The 27,292-nt window shown below is 40.1% G+C and overlaps 2 protein-coding genes across 5 annotated transcripts in view; one reads left to right on the forward strand and one right to left on the reverse strand.

Moving 5' to 3' along the window:
- Positions 1 to 1,106: 1,106 nt before the first annotated feature.
- LOC137169140 (trans-L-3-hydroxyproline dehydratase) lies at positions 1,107 to 6,367 on the forward strand. Its single transcript, XM_067572153.1, has 6 exons — positions 1,107 to 1,213; positions 2,618 to 3,102; positions 3,192 to 3,361; positions 4,207 to 4,329; positions 4,658 to 4,795; positions 5,537 to 6,367. Exons 2-6 carry the CDS (start codon positions 2,625 to 2,627, stop codon positions 5,660 to 5,662), a joined length of 1,035 nt encoding a protein of 344 aa, XP_067428254.1. The 5' UTR covers positions 1,107 to 1,213; positions 2,618 to 2,624; the 3' UTR covers positions 5,663 to 6,367.
- An 865-nt stretch (positions 6,368 to 7,232) lies between these two features.
- The window catches only part of LOC137169138 (disheveled-associated activator of morphogenesis 1-like), a 51,543-nt gene continuing 31,483 nt past the window's right edge, over positions 7,233 to 27,292 (reverse strand). For 3 of the 4 annotated variants that reach the window (XM_067572149.1, XM_067572147.1, XM_067572148.1), the window contains 24 exons: positions 26,939 to 27,028; positions 21,748 to 21,819; positions 21,052 to 21,146; positions 20,348 to 20,681; positions 20,144 to 20,254; positions 19,927 to 20,030; positions 19,261 to 19,327; positions 19,039 to 19,156; positions 17,937 to 18,075; positions 17,678 to 17,736; positions 17,388 to 17,575; positions 16,973 to 17,281; positions 16,755 to 16,862; positions 15,675 to 15,704; positions 15,230 to 15,327; positions 15,054 to 15,138; positions 13,498 to 13,604; positions 12,670 to 12,758; positions 12,208 to 12,376; positions 11,880 to 11,987; positions 11,527 to 11,587; positions 11,276 to 11,407; positions 9,874 to 10,044; positions 7,233 to 8,750 (listed from right to left, as the gene is read on the reverse strand). In XM_067572149.1, the coding sequence (XP_067428250.1) occupies positions 8,538 to 8,750; positions 9,874 to 10,044; positions 11,276 to 11,407; positions 11,527 to 11,587; positions 11,880 to 11,987; positions 12,208 to 12,376; positions 12,670 to 12,758; positions 13,498 to 13,604; positions 15,054 to 15,138; positions 15,230 to 15,327; positions 15,675 to 15,704; positions 16,755 to 16,862; positions 16,973 to 17,281; positions 17,388 to 17,575; positions 17,678 to 17,736; positions 17,937 to 18,075; positions 19,039 to 19,156; positions 19,261 to 19,327; positions 19,927 to 20,030; positions 20,144 to 20,254; positions 20,348 to 20,681; positions 21,052 to 21,146; positions 21,748 to 21,819; positions 26,939 to 27,028 (3,057 nt within the window). In that variant the 3' untranslated portion in view covers positions 7,233 to 8,537. The remainder of the gene's footprint in view (positions 8,751 to 9,873; positions 10,045 to 11,275; positions 11,408 to 11,526; positions 11,588 to 11,879; positions 11,988 to 12,207; positions 12,377 to 12,669; positions 12,759 to 13,497; positions 13,605 to 15,053; positions 15,139 to 15,229; positions 15,328 to 15,674; positions 15,705 to 16,754; positions 16,863 to 16,972; positions 17,282 to 17,387; positions 17,576 to 17,677; positions 17,737 to 17,936; positions 18,076 to 19,038; positions 19,157 to 19,260; positions 19,328 to 19,926; positions 20,031 to 20,143; positions 20,255 to 20,347; positions 20,682 to 21,051; positions 21,147 to 21,747; positions 21,820 to 26,938; positions 27,029 to 27,292) is intronic. The other variant, XM_067572150.1, reaches the window with a different exon arrangement.

The raw sequence follows: 27,292 nt of genomic DNA on the forward strand, positions 1-27,292 counted from the left end.
TTATAGACGTGCGTTAGGAAAGCAACAAAATGAAGGAGAGTTTTTTCACTGTAATTTCAGATATAGCTAAGGAATTAGAGGTCAATGATTGGGTCAGTCAAACTGTTTTAATGCCAGCTATTCCACCATGTTTACTGCCTCAACCAGTAATAGATTCCTCCACACTGGAACAAGTACATTCAAGCAGAAATGCATTCAATTCGCAGGCTACTTCATGAGAACTATGGGCATTATGTACATATGTTTACTGATGGGTCTAAAAGTCCAGAGAATAGAAAAACAAGTAGCGCATTTTATGTCCCAGAGTTGAAAGTTAAGGTGACCAAGAGAACAACTGACCATATATCAGTGTATGCAGTTGAAATGATGGCAGTTTTATTCGCTCTACAGTGGAGAGAGGAAATTAAACCTCTGTGAATACTATGTTCAGATTCAAGAGCAGCCCTGGCTAGTCTCAAGCATACCTCTTCAAGATGCAGAAAGGATATTCTCTGTGAAATTTTGCTGTCTTTATATATAAAATTACACAGTTTTTATGGGTACCAGCTCACGTAGGCGTCCAAGGGAATGAAACAGTACACCCTCTGGCCAAAAATGGATTAAAAGCAAATCAAGTAGAGTTGGCAATACTAATAAGTAAGACAGAAACCAAAGTTTTCATATGGAACAAGATATGCAATGGCGGAGGTTATGGGATCAAGATACTAGAGGAAGGCATTTACATCAGATCCAGCATGAAGGTCACCGGGGAAAAGTAGGAAAGAAGAGTGCCTGATTAGTAGGATTAGACTGGGACACACTTAATTATTTCTACAAATCATTGGGAAGCATCCAAGCGGGAAAATGTGATGTCTGCAATCAAATGGAGACTGTGGATCGTGTCATTCGTCTCTGTCCTAAATATGCAAATGAAAGACAGTTATTAAGGGACTAACGGGGACGTAAAGGGATTAAACACATGGACCTTAAAACAATCTTCGCAAATAGCTCTGGAAATTTGGTTTTATCTTCAGCTATCTACAAAAAGCAGAACTTATAACAAGTATATAAGAACAACGTAACACGACAGTTGGTGGCGATAATGTTCTGCCCGGTTGCAATTCACCATTTAAAAAAATAGAAGAAGAAGAATGTAACTTATGGCTGACAGCTGCTGTTAAACAGCAAAGAAGAAGAAGAAGAGTCCAAAGTTTGTAGAGACCTAAACTAGCAGGTAATAAAACACTTTCTCGAGTTGTACTAGCCGCTTTTGCAGCTGTTTAAAAAACAGGAGAGTTAACGAGCATGTTAAAGAGATGTCGGCTCCGTTTGTCATTAATAGTCATTGATTCATTTCATCGCAGTTATTCAAAGTAGCAGAAAAGTAGTGAATAGTGAGCCTGGAGCTACCTGACAGCCATGAAACTCACTTTTCTCTCACGGAATGGGAGGAGAAAAGGGATAAAAGGAAAGTAGCATCAGTAATATATAGTCCATATGCAACTGGAGCATTTTCCTCAGTTGTTTAAATTGACTTAAAGTTGGATTTCACTTTATTTCCTTTCTTTGAGCTTCTAAGCTTCAGTAAATAATCACAGTAAAATGTTTAACAGTGCCCATTTGGCTTCACTTGATGTTTAAAGAGACATGCAAAAACACACTTGTCTATGAATAATAGTATTTCTGTTTTGTTTTGCAACTTTTTGTATCATTTCAAATGAACTTAATGGACTCAGCTCACAGTACCTTACCTTCATGTTGCTAAAACCTTCACTTAAGATCTTTGTGATCTGCTTTCTAAAGGCAGCCTTAAGTTTGCACTGTAACAACTATAAATCAGTGAGTCTCCAAAAACATTCACCATGATGTACAAACCTGCCACTGACTTGAGCATCAGTTGCTCTAAACCCGGTTCACTCCTGCTGTGCCCGGTTGAGTTTGATAAAAACCCCTCATGTCAAGTTAGAGAACTGCAAACACATCAGACAGACACCAACACCTCAGAGCTGCTTTATAATCAGTGGAAAACTATTGTCTGCCTTTCATATCTTATTACATAATGATTAATACTTAAAAAAAAAAAAATCCGATGAAATATGGCAAATTCTCTCGAAGCCCTCTGTAGATTGATTGTAACGTTGATGCTGCTTTGGTCTCGTCCTTAACAGGCGGATAAACCTCTATCATTTTGGTGTTATTCAGGTTTGGGTATCTTTTAGAAATGTTTTTAATACTAGTGTAGATACAAAAGTTTAGGTACCAATACCAAACTGATGCATTTCTTTCTAAAAACAAACCAGTTTTTCTACAGAACTCTTCTATAAAAGAAGCCACATTTCTCAAAGGACAAATGCAGCTATTCAAGAACTTTGCCTCAATAAAACCATCTGAAATTGGCAAAAATGTTGATTTATATGGAAGCTATTGGATCAAAGAATTAGTAAATCTGACCTGACTGAACAGACATTTCTGAAGGTACCAAAAAAGTATTGAGGTTCAATATCAAGCCCTAATATTATATATTCCTTAATCTCCAAAGGTTTTACATTGAATAACCAAAATCATCTCTTTGCTGAACTGTGTATAAAATGTCTAATTTTTGTCAAACCAGTGTTTTTACTTCTCATTTTTAAATTAGCTCAAAGATGGAGATGCAGCTTCCGCCCCACGAGGGAGATGAGCTCTCTGTGGTCGACATGCACACAGGTGGAGAGCCTTTACGGATCATCGTCAGCGGATACCCAGAGGTCAAAGGTGACAGTGTGTTATCCAGGCGGCGTTACGTCCGGGAACATCTGGACCACCTCAGGAGGGTGTTGATGTTCGAGCCGCGGGGACACTATGACATGTACGGCGCCCTCATTGTGGACAGCGAGATACCCGAAGCCGATCTGGGGGTGCTCTTCATGCACAACGAGGGGTACAGCACCATGTGCGGACACGCCGTCATTGCGCTTGGACGCTTCGCCGTGGACTACAAACTGGTGAAAGAGCCGCAGTCACCAGAGACACAAGTGAACATACACTGTCCCTGTGGTCTGGTGAAGGCTTTTGTTGAGTATTCAAACGGTAAAACAGGAGGGGTGAGGTTTCTAAGTGTGCCAGCGTTCGCGTTTGCTACAGGTAGGATGCTCATCGTGATTCTTTTTGTTGCTTTCAGCTGTTGAGTTTATTCTGCAGAACTTAACTACACGACTGATATTTTTCTCTAGATTTGAAGGTGACAGTGGAAAGGTTCGGTGATGTTATAGTTGACATCAGCTATGGAGGAGCCTTCTACGCCTTCGTAGACGCACAGAGGTTTGGTCTGGATGTGACCAAGTCCAGGACTCGAGATCTGGTAGATGCAGCCACAGCAGTGACTAAAGCTGTCAAAGCTCAGGTGAGAACGTCACAGAGTTCTCAATGTAGTCACAGAAAAACTGTCCACAGCTTGAAATATGCAGCTGTTGTGGAGGTACAGTAGGTGGAGCTGATGATGTTTGTCTTTGGTCAACTTTGCCTGAATTGACAGATACGGAGGTAACGTGCTCGAACATGCAAAAGAAAAAATACAGGAATAAGATGTAAACTAAAAGGACATTTGCAATGGAAAATATTTAATTCAGGAAATCTAATAAGTACTGTACATCCTAAAAGTGAAGGTACAGTAATGTATGAAATGTATACTGTGTGTAAGATATGAGATTTATTTTATTGAAACTGAAGTGTCACAGCAAACAAAATAAAGTATGAACAGTATAGATACTGTACTGTAAGAAACTTTAAAAAACTAGAATATTATACATATTATGAGTACCCACTATGTACAAGATGATGCACTGGGGAAAAGTACTAATTAAAAAAATAACATGTATTGAAACACAAAGGTGAAATGAGAAAATTGCAATAAATAATTAAATACAAAAACTGCATCAATGTATAAAGAAAATGAATTGAATACAATCTGTTAAGCAGCCTGTCAGGCTGAAGAGGAAACATGGGATGCTTCTTTCTTTCGAGGAAAGAATTCAATTCAGGAAGATAAATGATCTCCTTTAGAGTAAGTTTGTCTCGTTAAAACACAGTGAGATGAATAAAACCACCAAACTCTGGAGATATTAAAGTGTCAAATCACCAGAAGGTGATGTTTATGTGGCGCAGTGCAAAATCTCAGGACTTTAGTTCTGTAGCTGTGAACAAAACCAAGTATGTTTCTGACCTTTTTTTTGCATTATTCTCTCCTAGGTGAAGTTGCACCATCCAACCAGTGATGATCTGGCCTTCCTCTATGGCACCATCCTCACAGACGGCAAAGATAATTATTCCTCTGAACCCACTGCCAATATGTGTGTGTTTGCAGAAGCTCAGGTATTTTACTGACTGTTGTCTGTGATTAAAAACAGTTATCTGAAGGAGGAGGGAAGCATTTGTCAGTTTCTATGGAACCATTTGTCCAAGTTCTTGCAATAGTGTCAATAATGTGCTAAATATACCTGACTGAATACATCATAACAGACCAGTTACATGGTTTAGTGTTACCTTGTTGAATATGTACTGCACAAAATCAATCACCAAGGGTGGAAATACTGAAGAAAATCAGCAAAACATACAGAGCAGACACCACATACTGCCCGGTTTATCTCATGGTTTAAGGGATGTCAAACATGTTGATAATGTTTAAACACTGTGTCGTCAGGTGGACCGAAGCCCCACCGGCTCTGGCGTTACAGCACGAGTGGCCCTTCAGTATCACAAAGGTCTCATCCAGCTGAACCAGATCAGGACGTTTCAGAGTGGAGCAACTGGATCCCAGTTCACAGGGAAAGCTGTGGAGGTATCAGCACTTTCTTTCCCCTCAGTGTCGTGGTCAAAAACGTGTCATTAACCAAAGATCAGGAACAGTTTGAGATCGTTTCACTCTGTTTGTCTCAGTCACTGCTGTGTTCAACAGTTAAGATCCTGTGAAGAGTTTGTTCTAAAGCACAGCAGAAAAACTGTATTATCAACAGCACTAAATAGATTTTTTTTAATTTACTGGATACTAATATACCATATATAAGATTTTCTTTGTACCATTCCATATATGGAAGTCACATCTACAAACACTTTCAAATGATGCTCTCTTAAATCAGATCATTAAGATTAAAACTGATGGGTTGATTGACATTGAATTAACTCTGTAGACACATAGAATATTTTTTTGATATTTAATCTAAAGGAGCTGTCAGAGTGAAATTATAGTAATTTCTATTTTAGGGAGAAATTTCCCTTCATGATTTGATATAAATTAATATGATTCTTGCATATTTTTCAATCCATGGACTCTCCGCTGTGTGTTTTATAGATGTGAACCCAGTTCATACGAAATGAATCTGATTTCAGTGAGCTGAGTGATTCACAACCACAAATGACCCACAAACCAGAATACACAATTCAACTCTCAACTTCCAATTCTCCAATTCTTGAGCCAAATCCACCTCATCTATTTTGAAATAAATGTTTCAATAAAACATCTCATTTGTGTGCTCTGAGGACACTTCTGTTCACTGAGGATTGTTTTTGTGTCTTTGTTCAGGAGACTAAGTGTGGAGACTTCAAGGCTGTGGTGGTGGAAGTCGCTGGCAGAGCTTTTTACACTGGAGTTTCACGCTTTGTGCAGGAGCCAGAGGATAAACTGACACACGGGTTTCTGCTGAAGTGAGACTCAGTGACAGCTTTTGTTTTTTAAACATGGTTATACACGATCAAAGTTATAAAATGCTTTTTTTAACTTAACAAGACTAAGAGTCTTCAGTCATGGGAACAAACATGCTGACAGTGACAATGCTGACGTGCTGATTTAGCAGATATAATGTTTACTGTGTTCATCATCTTAGTGTAACGTGTTAGCTTATATTTGCTTATCAGCACTAATTGCAGAGCCAGATGAGAATGTCATGTCATTCATTTGGTCATAAATCATAAAAGTATTTGACAAAAGAATAATGTACCAGATGGTGGCACTAGAGGACATTCATCCTCTCTGCCAGTGACTGTCTAGAACATTTCATGACAAAATATCATATATATATATATATATAAGATATTTCTGTCTTGACCTACTGACATTTACATCTATAGATGCTAAAAGAAACTCAAAATTCATGCCAAGTGAAAATCTTTGAGTTCTCCAAGAAGAGAAATGCATATATGATCATTTTGGATGGAATTAATCACTGTTCAAGAGGACTTACCTGATCTAAAAAAACATTATTTTAGGTATCACATGTTGCATAAATGACTATAAAAAGCCAAAAATTCAAAACAATGACACAAATTCAGGCTAACAAAAATATTCTGTATACTGTATTGTGACATTTGACTTTGAAATTGTTATAATCAATAAATAATAAGTTACTTAATTATGTACCAGTGTATGCGTGTCTTAAGAAAGTTACTCACTAGGTTAACTTTTATTGAAAATTTCAAATAGATTTGCCGCCACACTCACATTTGAGGATTTGCTGGTGTTCAGCTGTCGTCTCGTCCTGTGTATAGGTGATACAACCGTGAGGTCATATGAACATTTTCTGTGTATTTGTGCATGTGTTGTGGCTCTCTCTCTGGTGATCCTGCTATGTTGCCTGTGTGTGTGTGTATGTGTGTGACGGGCTGCAAGTAAGCTCAGCTTATTGTCTGATTGACTGGTTGTGTAGGCTCCAAATGAAATGTTGAATATAGATTTGCCAAATTGATATAATAGCTCAGGTTTGGTACGGGTGGGCAGTATTTTTGTTTAACCCTTTTTACTCCTGTTATTAAGTTAGGAGTTATGTTAGTCACGTATCTTTTTGTTTGATTAGGTAATGTTAGGTCGCTCAGCTTTAGTTCCCTTTCGTTTATTGTTTTGCTGGTAACCCATCCTGAGGCTAAAAGATTTTAAAATAAACCTTTAAAAGGCTACAAATCCTCTGTTGCTGGTGGATCTTGGGTGGTGAGAAGAGGGGAGTCTCATCTGTTATGTTGGGTCAGGGTTTCCTCTAGGCCGGCTCATAACAAGGTTTTGGTTGACTGAGACCACACAGGAGACCTCGCCATTAGCACTTACTGACCACTAGGTGGCGCTATGACTGTACTTTCTATCAAGGTCCATGAAGTTTAAGCCCATAATCTTTTTTCTTTACTTCTTCTTACTCCTGGTGGTAATAAATGTCTTTTACCCAATAAAATAAGCTGAGAACTCATGTTCATTCAAGTGCATCTGCTGATTAACTAAATACAACAAAACAAAATGTTTTCTCCCATTTATTATCCTCAGGTCATCATACAATGGAAGGCAATATTTAAATTATAAAAGTCCAATGGAGGTACAGTATCAGACATTGGATGGATTTACACAGCTGAAGGGGAAAATTAAAATCAAAGGCGTCTCTTCCACATTTGATGTTTTCTACAAGAATGAAAATATCACATGTGGATCACAAAGAGTTAAAATCTGAGTTTTTGTTTGTTTTTTTTCTTTGCAGTGTAAATCCAGCCAGCGTACAGGAAACATATTTCATCTATTCAGTAAAAACTTAAAGCAGGGCACTCCCATCAGAAGGGAAACAAGTGTATTGCATTGATTGGGTATGGTTTTAATGGCATTTAGCATAGTAATTATGACTTTATATGTGCATGTGTAACAAGCACGCAACCTTATATATAGATATATGTAATCTATGACATGAGTGTCCATACTTGTTGAGAAATTGCAGATTAGGCCCAGGCCTGGAGAGTACCCACTCAACAATTAAAATCAACAGAGTTAAGGCCAGCTCTTAACAGGAAAATAAAACATACAGTGATCAGATATATAAATGCTGCACGTCAATAATGTTGAATAGAAAAAAAAAATGCTTCTTAGCCGTGTCGCTTGCAGTTAAAACCACTTTTGTCTCAGTCCTGCAAGAGAACAGCAGCGTAAAGATCAAGTTCAGATTCAGTCTTTCTCCAAAAATTATCACTTGGACAATTCAGGCATGTGAAAGCAGCCCCTCTCAATCTACGAAATCAGTCCGTACAAAATGGCCCCTTGTGTTTTTAATGGAATCATCTTCCTGTTTGGATCGAGCATCAAGCCCGGAAAAAGTCTACTAGCTGCACATTTCACTCTGTGCATAGATTCTGACGTACAAAAACCACACAGAACGGATCCTATCGATCTGTGAGCATCTCTTACACCTGGAAGGGAACTCTCTCCAGCGGGGAAAAACGTCCTCCTGCACGATAACAAACATTTAATTTGACCAAACTGTTTCTCCAGTGGGAAATATCTGATTTGGCTGTTAACAGCTTTTGGCTTCTGCTCCGTTTAACATCAAAAACTCAAGAGGATGAAAAGTCTTAACATGTTGTGCTGTATGTGTGGCTCCGCGGTGACGGTGCAAGGCCATGGTTTATCAAGCCGAGCTGGGTGGGAATGGAGGAGGGTGCTGAGGAATGTGCATATCAGTTCGACCGAAAAAACTAATGATGAACAGGAGGCAGGGGAGGGGAAGGGAGGGGAGGGGGGGTGGCTGAACTGGAGAAACAAGGATGATGACCTCAACCACCACTCAGAAGTTGAGCTTTGTGACCGGTCGTTCTCTGCTCGAGTCTGTGGTCTGGCTGTTGATGCGCTTGCGGTTGCGTTTCATCTTGGACAAGTCCTTGTCGAAGACCTCGCCTGATCGCAGCGCCGACACCAAGTCGTCAAACTCGCCGCCGTCGTCTTCCCCGTTTGCCTTTGCTTTCCGAGCCTTTCTCTCTTTCTCCCTCTGTTCTTTGAGCTGGTGACACAGAAATAAAGACTATGTAACAGCAACCATGGTGGCCACAAATGGATATTTACAAGATGATGGCCAGTTGAACTTCCCTCCATTTCACAATATTCTCCTGAGTCAGTTGCTTTAAAGACATCAACAGTGGAGCACTGGCAGACTGCTTCTTTTTATTTAAATGTCTTTTTACATTGCCTTGTGTTCCTTTTATATTCTGTCCAGATGCCTTTTATGCTCTATGTAAAGCATTTTGAATTGCCTTGTTGTAGAAATGTGCTATACAAATAAACTTGCCTTGCCTAGAAGGTTAAGGAGTCGACCATGAACCACAATGTCCCTGGTTTGAGTCGGGCACGTGACCTTTACCCCATTTACACTTGGTATTAATGTGCATTCTCATTGTCCTCATTCTGCTCGCATTGTAAATGGATCTCAATATGTAAATTGGTGTGGCGGACTTGTCAACAAATATGGAGCCTCCCAGGTCAAGGGAGGGATCACTTTTTGGAGGGAAGACTTCCTAGCTACAGATATTACTTCTAGATGTTTGCAATGCAGCTTAAGTAGCAGGAAGAGGTGGAGTTAGGTGACCTTTTAACTTGCTGGGTGGATATTTTCTTGAGTCAGTTATACGTAGCTGAAATCCGATCACAATGTGTTCTGGTTGCATTTAAACCTTCATTAAACATAACCACATTCATACATTTTACCTTACAGGATATTTACACAGATCACACGTTAATGCCAGGTGTAAATGGGGCAATAAGGTCAGCGATAGCAACAGCAATAATTATCTAAAGTTTGCTCACTAAAGCTAGCTAGCATTAGCTAACATAAGCTGCTACTGATCATAGTGGACAACCAAAGGCCAATAAGGCTGTAACAGCTAAACGCCAGAGTTTATTAATGATCAAAGGTGGGTTTTATTGGTTATGAATTCAACTTTTAATTGTTCATAAGTCTCGCTTTAATTCTGACTTTCTACAATATTTCAAGTTATAATACTAATGGACTGCAATTAATTCAAGAACGTTGTTGACTTCTTCTGTTTCCAGAGGTAAAATAAGTCTTTTATAGTGATTCATGTTTTTTTCTGTTGAGGATCATGTTGAAACGAGGGACAACAACATACCTGAGCTTCCATTTTGGCCCTGCGCTCCTCCTCTTCCTTGCGTTTCCGCATGTTCTCGTTCTCCTGCTGAGCCTCTGAGAACGACTGCAGGAACTGGTCAAAGATGCCAAAGAACTCATCTGGTTGCATCTTGCTGGCATCCTCACCGAAAAGCTTTACTGCCCTCAGGAACTGTGGAACCAGAGAGAGAAGGGGCACACAGGATTAGATTTACAGCAGGACACAGTAGAACCGTGTTTTATCCGTCTTTGACTGTTTTACAGGGGACTCATTAGGTCTCAGCTCTTTGAAATCAGAGCAGGGTACCAGAAAGTCGGGCTTTGAAGGCCACGTTAACCCAGATTTGACCGACTACTGATTACAGCTGAGGCCGGAGACTGGAGCCAGGGTCCAAATTAAGGCAACGTGTTTGTTGGGTATTTTTCCCAGCAAGTTAAAAAGGAGAACATCCAGATGTGAGATCATGTTGAGAACATATAGCTTCAAAGATGTGCAGCTCTGTCTGTGGCACGCCAACTTTATCTAGTGGTGAAAAATATTTTCATCAGTTAAATGAAGGCTTCATTAATGTTTTTCTGCATGTGCATCCAATTGTTTGTGATGATACTGGAGGTCTTTTCCTTCCTCACATCAAGAAGTGACAATATGATGTCTGCATGTGACAAAAATGCCTAAACAACTTTTATGTAAGTTTATTTTTACCAGAAGGAAGGAGTCGTTCAAAGGGTCAGCAGTTTCTCTGGTTACCAATCATGAGTGCAGAGGACCACTCAAATATTTAACTGTGGGACACTGTAAATGATTCACAGAAACTAATGGCTGCCATGTGACAAGCTGAGCACTTGGGTCAATGTAACACACACATTGGGGGGGAAGGGAGGGGGGGAGCATGCTCAAGATAAAAAACTCTTCCTGCCTTGCACCAATAAACCTGGACAGACGCACATAAATCTAACGTCAGGGTGTCGAGCTCTCCCCTAAAAAGGTGAACATGCTCAGGTTTCTAGTTGTAACTCTTAATGGAGCCCCTTTCTAGTAAAATGGCAATCTGCAGAATCCGGGTTTGTTTCTTCTTTTTGCATTAGTGACACAATGGTGAAAACAATATCCAACCCTCTGCCTCTGTTCCTGGTTTCACTCTTGTTTTGCACACATGGTCGCGAGCAGGCTGACCAGTAAAGTGCTAGTGGCGCTGCAGCAGGAAGCTGAAACACTTCACTCCTGCTGTGAGCTTTCCTAGAAAGGTGACTGATGAGGTCAATAAGGCATGTAGAAACAGCTGCGCTCAGAGGAAATGGGATGCGAGCTTTCAGTCTCTTTATCTACATGTGTCATTGGCTCTGTCCGGTCTGCTCAGGCAGTCAGTTTTTTTTTAAAATTCTGCAGAAACACGGGGACTTACCAGTTCTTTGGCCTCAGTTAGAGAATCTTCCACGTCAGAGAAGCTGAAGCTGGCCACAGTGATGAATTGACTCACCACGGACACAAACTTGTCGCCCAGCTCCTGCGGTCGCTTCTTCTGGTATTCTAGCTCCTGAGAGTAGAGAAATTGAAAGAGAAATTAAAAAAAAAGAAGAGTCACAGTCATGCACTGAATATTGTATAAATGCATGACCAATACAAAACATTACTGCATAAATCATTGTGACTCACGCTCTCAACACTTTTCAGGCCGCTTCGCAAGTTGCCGATATCTTTCTCCAGCTCAGTCATGCTGCAATAAAAGACAGAAAGGTGAAGGATTACATGTGTTTATCAGTTGCAAGCAAGAATTTCTTCAAAGATTGGATAACTTGAATAGTTTTTAGAGACATGAAGAGGTACAACTATGCACTATTTCATCAAGAGGCAAAGATTAGATGAATGTTTAAAAAAGTAAACACCATTTATGTAGCAGAATGTTTATTTTCTTATTTCCAATCTTGTTAATCATCTTGCAACCCCTCAATTTTATCCTGGTGCCGACCCCCAGATTGGAAACCACGGCTCTGAAAGGATCCACCTACTTGACTTTGGCTGCCTCTGGGATACTCTGCAGGTCTCCCTGGAACATCAGGACTTTGGGGTATTTCTTTTCCAGGATGGTGATCAGGTAGTTCAGGAGAGTGATGTTCCTGCAAACACACAGATGAACCAGCACTCTGAGTTGAACCAACCTTCAACATAGTCAATGTGTCAAAACGTGCAATATACTGCTTTTATGATGGATGTTCAGGTATGAATACCAACGTGGAGCTTCATTGATATCACATTTCCCAGTTCCAGATGTGAAGTTTATATATTCCATGCCATTTTAGCAAAGTTTGGATGTATGAATTGATATAGTGCTCTTACTTGTCAATACTGGATTTGGTGTCAGCAATCTTGTTGAGTGAAGACACCTTGAAGCCGTAAGCATTCCCCCTCTGACCCTTGTTCATGTAGTTTCCCAAGGCCAGCACCACCTCCAACAGCTGCTTCAGGTTTCTGCTGTGTAAAACCTCCTTAGATGCCTTTGTCAGAGCTGAGACATGAAAACAAAGAAAATTTAAGTTTCTAGTGGATTCAAGGTACCTGAGTGATTTATGTTTAGACTATTAAAAACATCTGCCTTAGCAGCTGGCACATTTTTTCTTCAGCAAATATCAAAAAGTATAAAAACAGAAAACATAAGGATTTTAGAGGCCATTATGAATGGCTGCACAGATGTTTTTAAAGAAATAGTTTCCTTAAGTTAAAATAGATGTTTTTTTTATTGTCACTTTCATTAAATAATGTATTGAAGTTCATGTCACAGATGTATGAGACTTTTCCCACCTTCAACTTTGGGTTTGATCTCAGCTATCCTCTCTGCAAACTTCTTTTTGAAGTATAAAGACTGCAGCCTCTGCTGGTAGTGGTTTATTCTGGACGGGGAATGGAAAATGCATGTCAGAGAAGAACGAAAATAGACAAAAATATTAAATTATAAACCGGGAAATCCACAAATGTAGACAAATGCCACAAACAAGGACATTGTGCTTGAGCAAAATAAAGCAAACCGCCTGTGTGCTCACTAAATGGTACGTACAGTACAAAGTTTTAGTTGTGGTAATGAAGCTTATTTTTGGGAGAGTTTTTTTTATTTCAGCTTATAAACCATTGACTCTGCAGCTAATGAATATCACAGTGACATCTGTCCTCCAGTCATTCTGTATTCTGAGTACATATTTTAGCAAAAATTACCAAAAAATGTCAAACTGCAGTCAATTATTTAAAAACTGCTGGATTTCTATTTCCATTACGCTTAAGTTTTTGTTCTTAGCTTTATTGGTCTTACTGTGTTTCAGCACTGATGCAGTTAGCGGCCGAGTTGTGACATGTTTCCTTTTTATCCTACACGGTTTTGTTTACAGAACTGCAACACAAATGCTGTTTTTACATTACTGACTCTATTTATCCACCAACACAATTTAGAAATAGTGATTCACAGAGACCCATTGTTCCCTGCTAAGTAGAAACCCACAAGTCATTTCATTTATCAGCTCTGACGAAGAAGAAACAATGGCCATTGTTTGTTACAGGCCTGAGTGCTGCGCTGTCATATCCGAGATTAGTAGCTGTTCAGTAGTGAATTACAAAGAAAACACTACATGATTAAAGTACCTGCTCATCTCATAGAGGAAGCGGTCAGGTTTGGCCATTCGGTCAAGCTCATGTTTGTGCTCCTCCAGGAGATCCACGTCACTCTTCTCTGGGACAAACTTCAGCAACTGATGGAGGAGAAATATTCAGTCAGTCAGCTGCATTTGTTATTGTTAACTGGTGGGTGAATATGGCTGAGTCTCAGAGAAAATGCTACTGCATCTGATTGTCTCTCAACACTGCAAAGAAATCAAGAACTTGACGTGAGAATGGAGTTTTCTTAATAATACTGTTAATAATGTTAAAGTCTCCCTCCACTCAAAAATATGTTTTTCTTCTTGTTCCTTCAGTTGGATGTTTGAGCTTCACTGTATATGCAGAGTTTGACAACAAGGTTGTTTTCACTTCGTCTACTGGGGGAAAGTTCCCGAGCTCACTAAAAATAAGATTTTAAGGGGTCGGCCTACAAGCGTGATTTGTGACATCACAAATAGTTTGGAAGCCATCAGTATGCAACTTACACAAGAGAGATGTGGAAACTTGAAGCCTCTAGTGCACAAACACTGAGAAAACTATATCATTTCATCATTATTGTTCCAAGCAGAGTATTTTTTAATATGTCTTAATACGTGTCTGGAGGGGATCTTTAATATTTGCTAAATATATTGTTAGTGAAAGTTGTTGCACACATGGTGATGTATTTTTCTTGGCACAGTTTAGCTGTGATCGCTCTGAAAACATAACTAGGTGCTGAATGGTGCTGCTGACATGCATCACTTTGCTCTGCAGCTATTTTTAGTGAACAATGAAATACATATCCCCTTCATCTTCCTTCTGTTAAAGTTTCCAGTAAGCAGTGACTGGAAAAAATGGGAATTTCAGTCTATGTTATTATAAAACCCAACAAAACATATAAAAAAATATACACATACATGAATACACACATACGTTTTGCTCTTCATGCAGTCTGTAGAATTTAGTGACTTGGCAGAAATGGAATATAATATTCATAAGTATGTTTTAATTCGTGTATAATCGCCTGAAAATAAGAATTGTTGGGTTTTCTTAGGATGAGCCTTTTATATCTTCGCAGGGAGCAAGTCCTCTTACAAGGAGCCCACCATGTTGCACCGCCATGTTTCTACAGTAGCCCAGAATGGACAAACCAAACACTGGCTCTAGAGAGGGCCCTTCACATTTTTTGCAAGTTTCGCAGCCACCGTAGCTTCTCCTTCACACTTGGAAGGGGAGAGGAGGTTCTCAGTTGGTTGCAATCTGCAACCTCACCGCTAGATGTCACTAAATCCAACACACTGGTCCTTTAAGTTGCAACTTTTCTACATGTTCCCAAAATCAAAGTCAAAAACGATTGAATTCAGCACCTTTTCCTCCCAAATATATGTATTTTTTTACCTTACAAAATATAATACACCCTGAATCCAGTGAGTGTAAGAAGGGAAGTCAGCTTTCTTCCAATTAAGCAATAACAAACATCTTGTGATAAAGATCCTACAACTAAATAAAAGCACTTTTCAAAGAGAGAAACAACTGAGCTTGTAGGAAACCTGAAGACGTACCTGTTCCAGCATATCTTTGGGAAGGTCCTCTTGTTCGTCCATGGTTAGAATGGCTCTCTTCATTTCCTCATTTGAAAGCTTCAGTCTGCAGCACACAACAGATAAGTCCGTCATAACTTGTCTTGTATCGATAGTATACAAGTATTTTCACACTGAATATGCTGTAACAAACGTACCGCGAGAGAAGGATGTTGCAGTTTTGTGCTCGGCGGCCGTCGATAACAGACAGCTCTTTGACTTTTTTGGAGCTCAGCGTGTCGTCCTCGGCCTCTTTCTGTGAGAGGCGGCATGGTAAAGAGGTTAGAGCGCAACAGGTGATTTTAAGACATTTATTTTAGTTACAGGTGGTCACCTACAAACACACAACAATGAGGACCGACTGACACGTGCCCTGACATCCCAAGCAAGAGCTGATTATACAGTACAAAGGCTCAGATCACAGTCACACAGGGGGGTCGTCACATGAAGTGAACAAGACAAGTGGAAAAGTCTCAAAGGTTGTTTTATATTATGTTGGACACAAATGAACTAAGAACACGCATCTGAAAGTACAAAAGGACATCGAGTGTAACATTCACAACGAGGGAAAAAGTTTGCAGACTGTACTGTAAGTGCACTCACCTGTTTGCTGTTATTGATCATAAAGAAGTCCTAAAATGCAGGCAAGAAGCAGGGAAGATGTAAGCATTCATTAGAATAAGTAAAGCAGTGTGATTGCAGCCCATAAAACAAACAGTGAATGAATCAAAGCTCAGTAAGCACTCAGACATCAATGGATCCATCAGTAATGAAGTGAGCAGCAGTGAGACATGAGTGGTTGTTGAGTGGCGCCGTTGTGTGCGTGCTTGTTGATCATTGCGTGCTTATAGATCACATGCTGTGTACATAAGAAACTGGTCTGTTGGGTGTGTCTACTTTTAAATTTGTCACGTTTGTCTTTTAGAAGGTTATCAGGATGACAGAGTACAAATAATCACCACAGATTTTTTAAAACTGTGGATGTGACGTAAGAGAAAAACATCGATTTACTAATTTTGTACCCTTTTCAAGTATTGTCATGTGTGTAGCGTGCGCTAAAGGTTGTGTTTCAGTACTGATAACAATTACTTGAGACTGAACTAGACATCTTGAACTTTTTTTGTCTACGGTGTAAAAAGACATGCTCTTTCAAGTTCTGTATGACTAATAAATGGAAGATACTACTGATTAGGATTTTCTAGAACTAAACTAATTGCAAACCAAAGCCACAAGAAGGAAATAGCTAATTCTCAGCAGCTCACTCATGCATTTTCAATCACATATGGCAAAATGATCAAAACCACAACAAAAAAAAAGATGCATTCCATTCAAACGTGAGAAAAATCAAGCACAAATGTTTTGCTTCAAATAAAATCAACCCCAAAATCTAACCAGTAATTTCTCTGTTCTTTTTTTTTCTTATTTCAGGAAAATTTTTACATTTTTGTTAAAAAAAGATCTGACCTCTCCCTTCCCCTTTCTCTAACTGTGCTTGAGAAATCAAAAGTTGCAAAACGGGAGAAATTTTTAGAAAATCTGAGCAAAAGCCAAATCTAAATCAAAAAAATGCAAACCAGCTGACCCCTTAGTCACCCACCCCAACAAATCTACCCCCCAACCCTCCCCAGCACTAGAAAGCAACAGTTGGTGAGATGAAGAGATGAGCAGTAACAGACGCAGTACCTGCTGCCTCTGATAGGCTGAGAAGGTCTTTTCTATGTCCTCCAGATCCAGGATTTTGAAAACTTTGGCATCATCCACCTCCATCCAAACGGTACCCTCCAGTTTATTCTGAGCAGAGGAGAATAAGATATTTTATATCTCAACTCTCAGAATATAAATTCAAGTTTCTAAACTTCTTGAACTTCTTCTTCATGTTTTTGTGTCTCAGTTGTTCTCACCTCAGCTAACTTGGACCAGTTGAAGGATTTGAGTGGATTGGCTGGCTGAGGAACGGTCTTCTTCTTCAGAGACGGTCCCAGGGGTGCTCCTGGCGGTGGAGGGATTCCTCCGACTGGTGGGCGTCCAGGAGGAGGCGGTGGCCCACCCGGAGGAGGAGGCGGGGGCGGAGGAGGAGGCATCATGCCCCCAGGAGGCGGCGGGGGAGGCGGGCACATACCTGCAAATGCTGGCATGGGTGGAGGAGGAACAGGGCCGCCGGGAGGACCAGGGGCGAGGGGTGGACCGCCTGGAACAACAGCAGCCTGTCTCTGTGGGGAGCAAATATAACACCAGTGAGGTTTAAAATCTTTTACAGCTTAGCAACACAGGACAGTGGTTTCCAAGGCGACACAGTAAATGTAAAAGACAACGTACAGTGCTGAGTTCGTGCAGTCGGGCGGTGAGCTCGGCCACTTGCTGTTTGACATTCTTGTGCTCGGTGCTTTCCTTCTCCAGCTTCTCTTTCATCTTGTTGAGCGTCTGCATCATGTCTTCTTTCTCCTGCGTCTTGGCGTCACATTCACGCTCCTTCTTCTCGAACTTCTGCTGCAACTCGTGGTGCTCTGGGGCGGGAAGTCCAAATCAGTGAGCTTGCTGCAGTATATTCATCACGTGTGACTTCCAATTCCTTAATTACACTATAAGCATTTTATAATCATACACACCTTTTCTCATTTTCTCTGCCTGCTCTTTCCACTGTTTGACCTCATTCTCATTAACCAGCCTGCAGAGAAGAAGACACACATAATTAGCTCCATACTGAAAAGCAACCATTGTTTTTTCTGGTCTTAAAAGAGGAAAACTATTTTTGAGCCAACATTGTTGAGCACGTCTTTCGATTTCTCAGCACTGTTCTACATTGTTCAATCTGTTCCATGCGCTCATTCATGTGTCAGTTTGTTCGGGTCAGATTCGAGCACTTACATCCGGACAACGTTCTTCACGTTAAAATTCTCCAGTGGTGTGACGTCGGGGTCATGACCTTTGTCATTCTGCAAGACCATCTGCTGGACAATGCGGTCCAGCAGCAGCCAGTACTGCACTGTGTTACCACTTCTCTTGTCTGGAGAGAGAGAGAGAGAAAAGATATTGATTAGCATCTCCATTAATATCTCAGAACTGCTGACAAAAGTTGGATCCAAAGCGGTTGCTATGATGAAACAACCCACTACAATGGAAATGATGGGTCAAGGCATTTTCTAAAATTACACTGATGAGCCCAAGAGAGGAACTATAATTAACGGTTACAAGGTGACACATGCATTTGTCACACATTGGTGAGAGCACATCTGTCATGGTGGACAACATGTTTACTCCTGCCTCGCTATCTCGCCTGAAAACCTTGAAAACACACACAAGCCTCCTGATACTGGTGTGTCTGGATGTTTGAAAATGTTAAAAGCATCATATCATAACATTATTTTCATTCCCTTTTCTATCATCACAGGCTGACGAGTTTATTAAGTCTTGTGTACAACCACATGACCGGTAGTTGCAGCTCAAGTGTTAATTCCACTCCTTATAAAAAAAAGTGAGGATATGAAGCATCCAAGCATCATTAAAGAAAATGGCTAATGCAGCAGCTGTTTGGTGGCTCTTTGTCAAGTCAGTTGTTGTGGGAAAGCTGGCTGACAGTAATCAGGATGCAAATTGCGCAGAAAAATGGTGACAAGAATAAACAAAAGCCAACAACAGTCCCTGACTCTGAATCTTACCCAAGTGCAGTGTGCAGTTTGGCTGGGAATGTGCTTATCCAAAATCTGCAGTGGCTAATCTGCACAAAGTCAATATACTTATCTTTTTGGCCAGAAACCAAAAGCTACAGTGTTTATTTTGTGGGAGTAACACAACTACTGTGTTTGGAGCCTCATTAGATTTCAGTATTTTTTTTTAAATTTTCCAGCACCTTTTAATCACATTTTACAACATAGAAGATTTTTAACTGTATCTCTGTGAGGATTAATAGTTGTCAAACCATGTTTCAGAGTTTGCGGTCCAGTAAAGAATAATTCAAAGTAACACTTACGTGGCATGAGGAGACAGTGATGCAGGACAGACATAAAGTGCGGGTATGCATCAGTGTGGTTCATCTTCTTGCGGATGAGATCAAAAACTTGGGTGGCACTTTTGGTGTCTATGTGTACCTGCAGCAGAAGAGTAAAATATCAGACCCATCAGTACCTCCAGGTACTACACAAAAAATGCAAGAGGAAGGGGGTGTTTTTTTGTTGTTTTTTTGTTTGCTTACCGACTCGAAACGTTTTGACAAAGCCAGCTCATCCTCGTTCCGCAGCATCTCAAAGTAGTCTAAATGCCTGATAGTGTGAGAGGGAAAGACTGGATTAGAGAGGCAGCCTGAAAATGTGGAACACTGCACTTCTTTACTTAAAATTAAAAAGTAATGATGAAATACACATTCGAATACATTCTCTTTAGGACGGTACACTGTCTGTTGTTTTGTTATATGATCTGATAGTCAAGTAGAGTCAATTTGTAAATATCAAGTATCCGGTATCACAAATCACAAATTTGGGGTTTTACAATCTATACACAATACAACATCGACAAGATTCCAACAAGGAAAAACTCCCCCCAAAAACCCTTTTATATATTTATATAATTCACATGAAACGTAAAAAGGGGGAAAGACTGTAATATCCCAGATACAGTATTTGGTGAGTGTGTTTTCTAATAACCAGGTCTTTCTGTGCATGACTTTGAGGTTTTATGGATTTGAAAGTTCCAAGTATGTTCTCTGGCACCAAATCTATCCCAGACTGTGTACAATGCCTCATTTCTTTGATTTAATGTTTCAACCTCTGATCAACAAACTCCTATTGGCACCACTCTGGCACAGTAAAAGTAATTCAAAGTGGAAATTACGCTTTGCGACAGTTTTCTGGTTCCGTCTCACCTGTCTAATGTGGAGTTTTCATGAGAACGTAGCTTATCGATCACAGGTTGGATCCCCAGCATGAGAAACTCATATCGGAGGTGGATACGGAATTCCAAACTTGTCTAAATTTAAAAAGAAGAAAAATCACAATAAAAAAATGACATCACGTGAAATTACGACCTTCTAGTGTCTATATATAGTATATACATATATATATATAAAAAATGGAGGTCACCTCTCCAGCGCCTTGACTCAGCACTGCGTTTATAAAGGACATGATGGCTGTTTTCAGGTTGACCTCGTCTCTGTATCGCCCCGTACTCCGGTCCAGATCATTTATAAGTGTCTGTGAGGGGAACAAGTCATTACAGGTGTTAAATATCTTTTCAATTTTGCTTTGAAATTGCATTATCAATCACCGTGTCTTGCTCCCACTCACCTGAAAGCGAGTCCTCTCACAGGCGAAGCGTTGGTAGTGCAGCATGGCCTGCAGTATTTTTTTGTGCCCTCCAGGCACGAGACAGACGGCTCCCATGATCTCCAGAACTGCCACTTTAGTCTTGATGTTTTCTGTGGCCAAGCTCTGGGCAATGATGTTGATGCTCTCGGAGTGAGAGAGGACATGGGCGCGGCCCTGCGAGTTGTTCATCAGAGCCTTGATGCAGCCGATCAGCGACGTGTGGATCTGCGACTCTGTGGTCTCGTAGTCCATGTTCTTCAGGAAATTCAGGATGCACGTCAGGCCGTCCAGGTCGATGAAGCGAGTGACAAACCTAACAGAAGAGCAGGCGAAGGGAAATCATCTTAGTTTAGTGACAACTTTAACTTTTAACGTGAAATATGATTATAATGCACAAATGTCCTAATGTGATGCAAAATAAAAGACATTTAGTTTTCAAGTGTAGTGAAAAGCTTTGAAATGTTTCCTTTAATGTAAATTCACATCAATGAAAAATCTTTAACCAATGCTGCAGTGACCTTTACGGGTCTTCAGTTCTTAAAGGACTCATTTACATATTGTTGTAAAGGAGCTGAAAAGAGTGACAGACAAGGTGAGAGGAGGGTAAATGAGAGGAGATGTGACGACAATAAAGGATGTAAAGGACAGGGAGGAGAAAGGAGGATATTTTCAGCTCTGTCCACCTCATAGGCTGCGTCCTCAGAGCCGTCTTCAAGCTCTCTATGGTTTTGTTTCTCTCCTCCTCGTCTTCCTTCTCCAGAGCAAGAAGGGTTTTTCTCTGTCCAACAAAAGATTAAACATCATAAAGATCTGAGTCATACAAGCAAAATAAAGCAAATTTTCATGTTACAAGGAAATGAAAAATTAATTTCCAGAAAGCACGCCACTGGATTTAACTATAAAGCAAAAAAAGCTGCTCTTTGGTTTTATTATGAGAGGATCATGTGATAATATGATTACCAAATTGCAAAATGCCAAAATATGAGGCTTGTGGTTCAATTGAACGTGACAGAACGTGACAACCAGCATGTGTGCTGCATGATATTATTATATCATTTAAAGACATTGTTGTGTTATGTTGCTATTGGAAAAGAAGAAACACAATTAAAAATATTTTATTTAAAAAAATATCTTATTTGCTGTGGTGGCTTATTTTTTTTTAATATTTAGTTGCATTTAGTTGAAAGTCAAGTCAGAGAGTTTCATTTTTATAGCCCAAAATCACAGATTTGTTTGGCTTTATAATATAAAACCGTAAACCCTCAATTTGGATGAGGAGAAACTCTTGAACGAGGAAAAAAGAGGGAGAAACCTCAGGAAGGGATCCCACTTCCAGGAATATTTTATAGCCATTTTTTATTTTCTAAAAAATTACTTACAGCTGCCATTGAATTGAGCTGATCAATGTAGTACTCTGGCCAACTAGTTGCACTTTTGTTCTCTTCTTGTTCCTGAAAAACAGAGAATGACAGAGTGTTAATGATGATGTACAGTGACGCAGAGGTGAAAATGAGCATAAGATGAGTTAATTAGAAAAAAAGATTTGTTCACATAATGACTGGCTCATGAATAACCGGGAGTGACCTGATTTGGATTTGAAATTGTTACATGAGAAGTTGATGCTTGAAGGAAATATTTCAGAAAGTCATATGAGAGGACAAGTTGTTATTTTGTTCATGTCACATGTCTGAAGACATCAAAGTGTAACTACAAAGCAGACGGGGGAACTTCATACCATGGTTTTTTCACTTTATTAGCTTTGAAAGACATGAAACATACAAAAACACACACACACACACACAACAGAAGGTCCAGCGCATAAATAGCCAAAAGCCAAAAGTAGAGCAAGAGCTCAAAGTAGGACGACACAGATATGGAGCCCATTTTACCCTCCGGCACTTAAGTTTCAGTGACAAGTCGTTATTCCACTGCGGAAAAGAGAGCACAGCTGCTTGAGAAAGTCTTGAGATTAGCAAATGAACGTTAAAACTGTGGATTGAGGACATGCTTTGACTTATGCTGAGATTAATCTCCTGACAGGCACTTTTGTATTACAAGTAAAGAAAAATAACTGCAAGACATTTCTTAGATTTAATTTTCTAACTCCAGGGAAACACGGAGGAGAAAATGACTTGACCCTGAACTTGGCATGTACATAAAAGGCCCCCTGGCTTTCGTTTTAACTCTTGCTCCATTAAGCACAAGCGAGCTGTGACCATCAGAAACTAATTGGGCGTCAGTTAATAAAGCGGCCTGCAGAGACTTGGCTGCTCTGACAGAAAACTGCAGGCTTTGGCTGGTCCGCGAGGGATCGTGCAGCGACAGGAAGGTCGGATCCTGCCAACTTGACCCGCCGGGTGCTGGAAGAAGTTCAGTCCATTAGTGGAACAGACGCAGAGGTGGGACCACTTCCTTTTGCATCTTAAGGAGTTCATCTTTCAAGTCGGAACTCAGCGCTCTTCAAACACTGACATGTCTGCAGTTTACTTAGGGTCATGATGAGAGAGGAGAGTGGGGAGTCTATTTCAAGGAATTTATTTTTTCCATGATTGAGAAAATGGAGATCAAAGACGCATTAGGAAATAGAGACACAGGGGTGCAGGAATCAATCTTCGATATTCAAGGGTAATGGGACAGTTACAGCTCTGTCCTCTCAGAAGTTAAAGGCTTCTTTTTTTTTGTGATGATATTTGAAACCTAATTGCAAAAATCTCTACTAACAACCAGATCAGTAAATCTGTCTCTTGGCAAATGTAGAAGAGAGCTGACAAGAAGAAGATTGATTCTCTGCAGCATGATTTCATCAGCTTAGGTGCCCGGCCAAACCAAACAGCTAAAGCTTTGCTGCTTTGACTGACTTATCTCCTCCCGGCCTAGCCCGACTTCTGAAGGACGCGTTTGCCAAAAGTCGACTGGCAAAAAAAAGAGTTTCCTCATTATAGTACCCTGATAATGACCCTACCTTCCTCCTTATCATCCCCCCCCCCCGTCTCACATACAAAAGCTGCACCTGTGGAAGTGAGGCCTTCCTGTTTGCTTTGGACAACTGAGCACTTCCTTTCCCTCTTTTCTCCACACACCCAGCCTTCCTCTCTGAGCTCAGATGCTCAGTCTGTATCTGTCTGGGCCGGGGCCAGAACTCGCTGCCGAGTCAGCAGTCTTTGTGTCTCTCCTCCCTTCTGCAGGTCGATGCTGCACATTAAGATTTGGCTCGACTAAATCCTCCTCCGCCCTCGCACCGACGCTGAAACATGTCTGCACGATCTCTTTGTTTTGGGGTTTCTTTCAAAACACCTTATGAGGCTACTTAAGGCCTCGAGACTATTCATAATGAGGCCACTAATTGGGACACAGCAGAAACAGAAACACACACCAAGCTGTTTCCATCATCTTCTCGCCATCATTCGCCTTGTTGCTGCTGGCGAGTGGATGCTGTGTTCAGCCAAAGTAAGCCGTACAGTAAGTGCATCAATACTTAACAGAGTGTTTTTGGCTGAAATGAGAAATTCAGAAATATGATAACCTGAGAGGCCACGTCACAAGCCAACATCATGGTGGTCTCTTATCAAATTCAACAACTCAAGAGTAACAAATGTTTAATTTCTACATAAATCAAGCTGAGCGTCTTTGAAGTGGACAATTTTAGACTAAAGCCTCATATAAAAGTTTACTAGTCATGATGAGTGCTGCACCTTCAAAAACATTTGTATACCGTCGTCTTCGACCCTGGAGGAGCTTTGTAAAATGAGAAAATAACCCTGATGATGTCATAATGATGTCATGAGGGTGAGGTTGGGCCTGGAGAAAGCAAATTTATACATTTAGGAACCCTGTCTTACAAACTGGGGACATAGTTTGAAAGACATGGATATTTAAAGAAAGACTCTTTCAAGTTGCATTATGGGAAACGTAGGATCTAGTGTTTTTTAGAGCTTGACCCATACGAGGGAGTAAAAGTCGTGACATCTTAGCATCTGCTGTTTAAATTCTGACCATTGTTTTTTAAGTCTGTCTGTTGTGAGTCCTCGAACGTTATGGAAGTGTAATACTGATCGCTGGAGTACCACTTTAAGTTCAGTGTGTAGTAAAGAGTATTTCACACAAAATGACACAGAATTTTATTGTGTTTGCTCTGGTGGTTTGACATATGTGAGGACATAAATCACTTAGTCAACAAGTCTCAGAACATTATATCAAATGTCTGTCAAGTCCAGAGATTGTCATCAATGACAAGAAGAGGAGACATTTTTAATGTGTATTTAAACTTTCTGTACCCACTTTGAACAAAAAGGGACAAACAAGGATGAAAAGCACAGCACATCCCATTTAAAGTTTGAGTATTTCAAACTACATAAAAAAAAAAAACACTCTTTTTAATTGATTAGCGTAAGGTCACCCTGTGCAATACTCAGGTTAAAATCAGTTTAATCTGCTGTACACTGACATGCCAACTATCCCCACATCAGACTAAATCCCAATACACCTTGACTTTGCTGCCGGATTTAGGAAAAGATTAATAAATCCGCATGCCCCGTCTGCATATTAGTCAGGGCAGGATATCCTACACACTCATACTTACGGCCTTGAGAAACATTACAATAAAAAAATGTGAGGGCACATTCAGAGGTAGCTGGGAAGCTCAACTCCAGTTGATCTAAACTGGAACAGACGTCTGTGTTTTCCTGCATGCCGAAGGTGAAATAATACACAGGGAGAGGTGGAAAAGCTGACAATGCTTTTATCATGAAGACAAGACTTAATGTAACATGACACTGTCACACAGTGGTAGTGTTTTATGGCTACATGTATGTTTTAATGAGATCAGTGTACTATCTAAAAGGAGAAACTACATGATTAAAAAAAATCCTCCCATTAAGGAATGTGCCAAGTTTTTCTGTGTTTCAATCAATGAAGACAACACAATGAGGAAAAAATCAGATAGAAAATGAGGTCATTGGAGTCACTTATAACCAGATACTTCTATTAAATTCTATGTTCTTTCAATATATATTAGTACTTTATCATTCCTGACACTGCTTTCCGGGTTAGTGGATTATCTAATGGAACAGGCTTGATTTAGCCTTCATTTTACTCCCTCTACGCATCACTGTTTTGATATGCACCATGTGTAACACCCTCTTAAGTGAGTTAGGTATTCATGGTGAAGCTTTGATCAGCCAAGAGAGACTTATTACTGTATGTAGTGATTGGGCAGGTGACTGTGACTGAAGAGATACATAACAGACTGAGACACAAATGTAATAAAAAGTACCCTTGATGGTACAGCAGAGGTATATTTCCTGACGTAATGAGTCAGGTATTTATGTGTATTATATTTTTAATTGTCAATCACATGCCTACGATTACATTTTTAACAGTTTATACAGTTTTGTGAGCATGATGACTGTTTACGTTTTACTAACATTGACAAAGGTTGATGGACTGTGTAAACACCACGACTTTTTAGTTCTATCTATCCCTATCCCTTTTTAGTTCAATTGATTGTAGGTAGGCTGGTAGGTAGGTACGTATGTAGGTACGCAGGTAGGGAGGTAGGTAGGTAGGAAGGTAGGTAGAGAGGTAGGTAGGTACATATGTAGGTACATAGGTAGGTAGGTAGGTAGGTAGGGAGGTAGGTAGGAAGGTAGGTAGAGAGGTAGGTAGGTAAGTAGGCAGGTAGGTAGGTACGCAGGGAGGGAAGTAGGTAGGTAGGTATGTAGGTACATAGGTGGGTAGGTAGGTACTTTATTAATCTCCAGGGGGACATTTCTTTGTTACAGCAGTAATAGTAATAACACAGAATAAAATAACACAACAGGAATAATAATTAGGATAATAAAGTAAGGGTAGGGATAAGAACAATTATAAAAATTAACAATAAACTCTACAGGATTGAAATATAAAAATGTGGGTATATACAAATGCTATTTAAGAGCTGGGTGTGCAAAAAAGTTGCAGTTAGTAAATACTTGTGTCTGGCAATAACAAAAGTCACAGGACTGGGATTGGCCCCTGCATAACACTCAACTCTATTATTTGCAGCTTGGGCACCATTTAAGGTTTTGCTCCACCTCTATTACAGCATAAAGAATAATTACTGTAGGTTACACCCTGTGCACCGGTTTTGCTGAAAATCTGACCTCATTTTTTGGGAAAAACATTGACTTTATTTTGTTACAAAAACCAATGGATATTACTTGCTGAAAAAAAGGCATAAAACAGTAGTATTTCCTAAATTTAAATGTGTGTGTTTTCATCTCATTTGTATACACTTGACATGACACAGATGAAGAAAAATAATCATCTTCATTCCACACATTTGTAGACAACATACTCATGCTAGGGCATGTTGTAAGCACAGGGACACTGACGCAAGTTTGTGTGGTCTATGTTTTAGAAAACACACAGCTTCAGGTATCAAAAAAAATCAAAGAAGGGAGAGATTACACAAACTTGGCAGCTGAGATATTTGCAGATATTATTCAGCAAAGGCAGCCAGTTGTGAGTAAGCTTGTGGAGTCTGATACGGAGTTCGACACTTTGTAGCTGACAGACAGGAAAGTCTTTTACCTTCTTTTTGCTGCAGTAGATTTGCCATTTCTTCTCTGCAGGCAGGGCGAACATGGCTTCCCTGTGTTTCTCTGTGAGGTCAAGCTCATCCTGCAGGGTGGAAAAAAAAAATTGCAGAAAAGATGTTAAGAAATGTTATGAAGGGAGGGTCTCAAGAGAAGAGGACAAACTCTAAATATTATGTCTTCACAGTGCTTTATTGATGACTGCATGGACAAGATAGTATTCACTGCAGATGATCTACGCTGTATATTTAGAAATATCTACATAAATCAATTTTGTTTTTCCCCAAAACAAAATCATGTGCCAGGAGTAGATGCACCAGAGCTCCTTTGCAGTTCAGGATCGGTTTGT

The sequence above is a fragment of the Thunnus thynnus genome, chromosome 18 (genome assembly GCF_963924715.1).
Source record: "Thunnus thynnus chromosome 18, fThuThy2.1, whole genome shotgun sequence".
Lineage (NCBI taxonomy): Eukaryota > Metazoa > Chordata > Actinopteri > Scombriformes > Scombridae > Thunnus > Thunnus thynnus.

What these genes read in the sequence shown, in the direction of transcription:
- LOC137169140 (XM_067572153.1), top strand. Translation starts at nt 2,625, where the DNA reads ATGGAGATGCAGCTTCCGCCCCACGAGGGAGATGAGCTCTCTGTGGTC. An exon ending in CTAAAGCTGTCAAAGCTCAG is followed by an intron (nt 3,362 to 4,206) that starts GTGAGAACGTCA and finishes ATTCTCTCCTAG; the next exon opens with GTGAAGTTGCACCATCCAAC. An exon ending in TCACAGGGAAAGCTGTGGAG is followed by an intron (nt 4,796 to 5,536) that starts GTATCAGCACTT and finishes GTCTTTGTTCAG; the next exon opens with GAGACTAAGTGTGGAGACTT.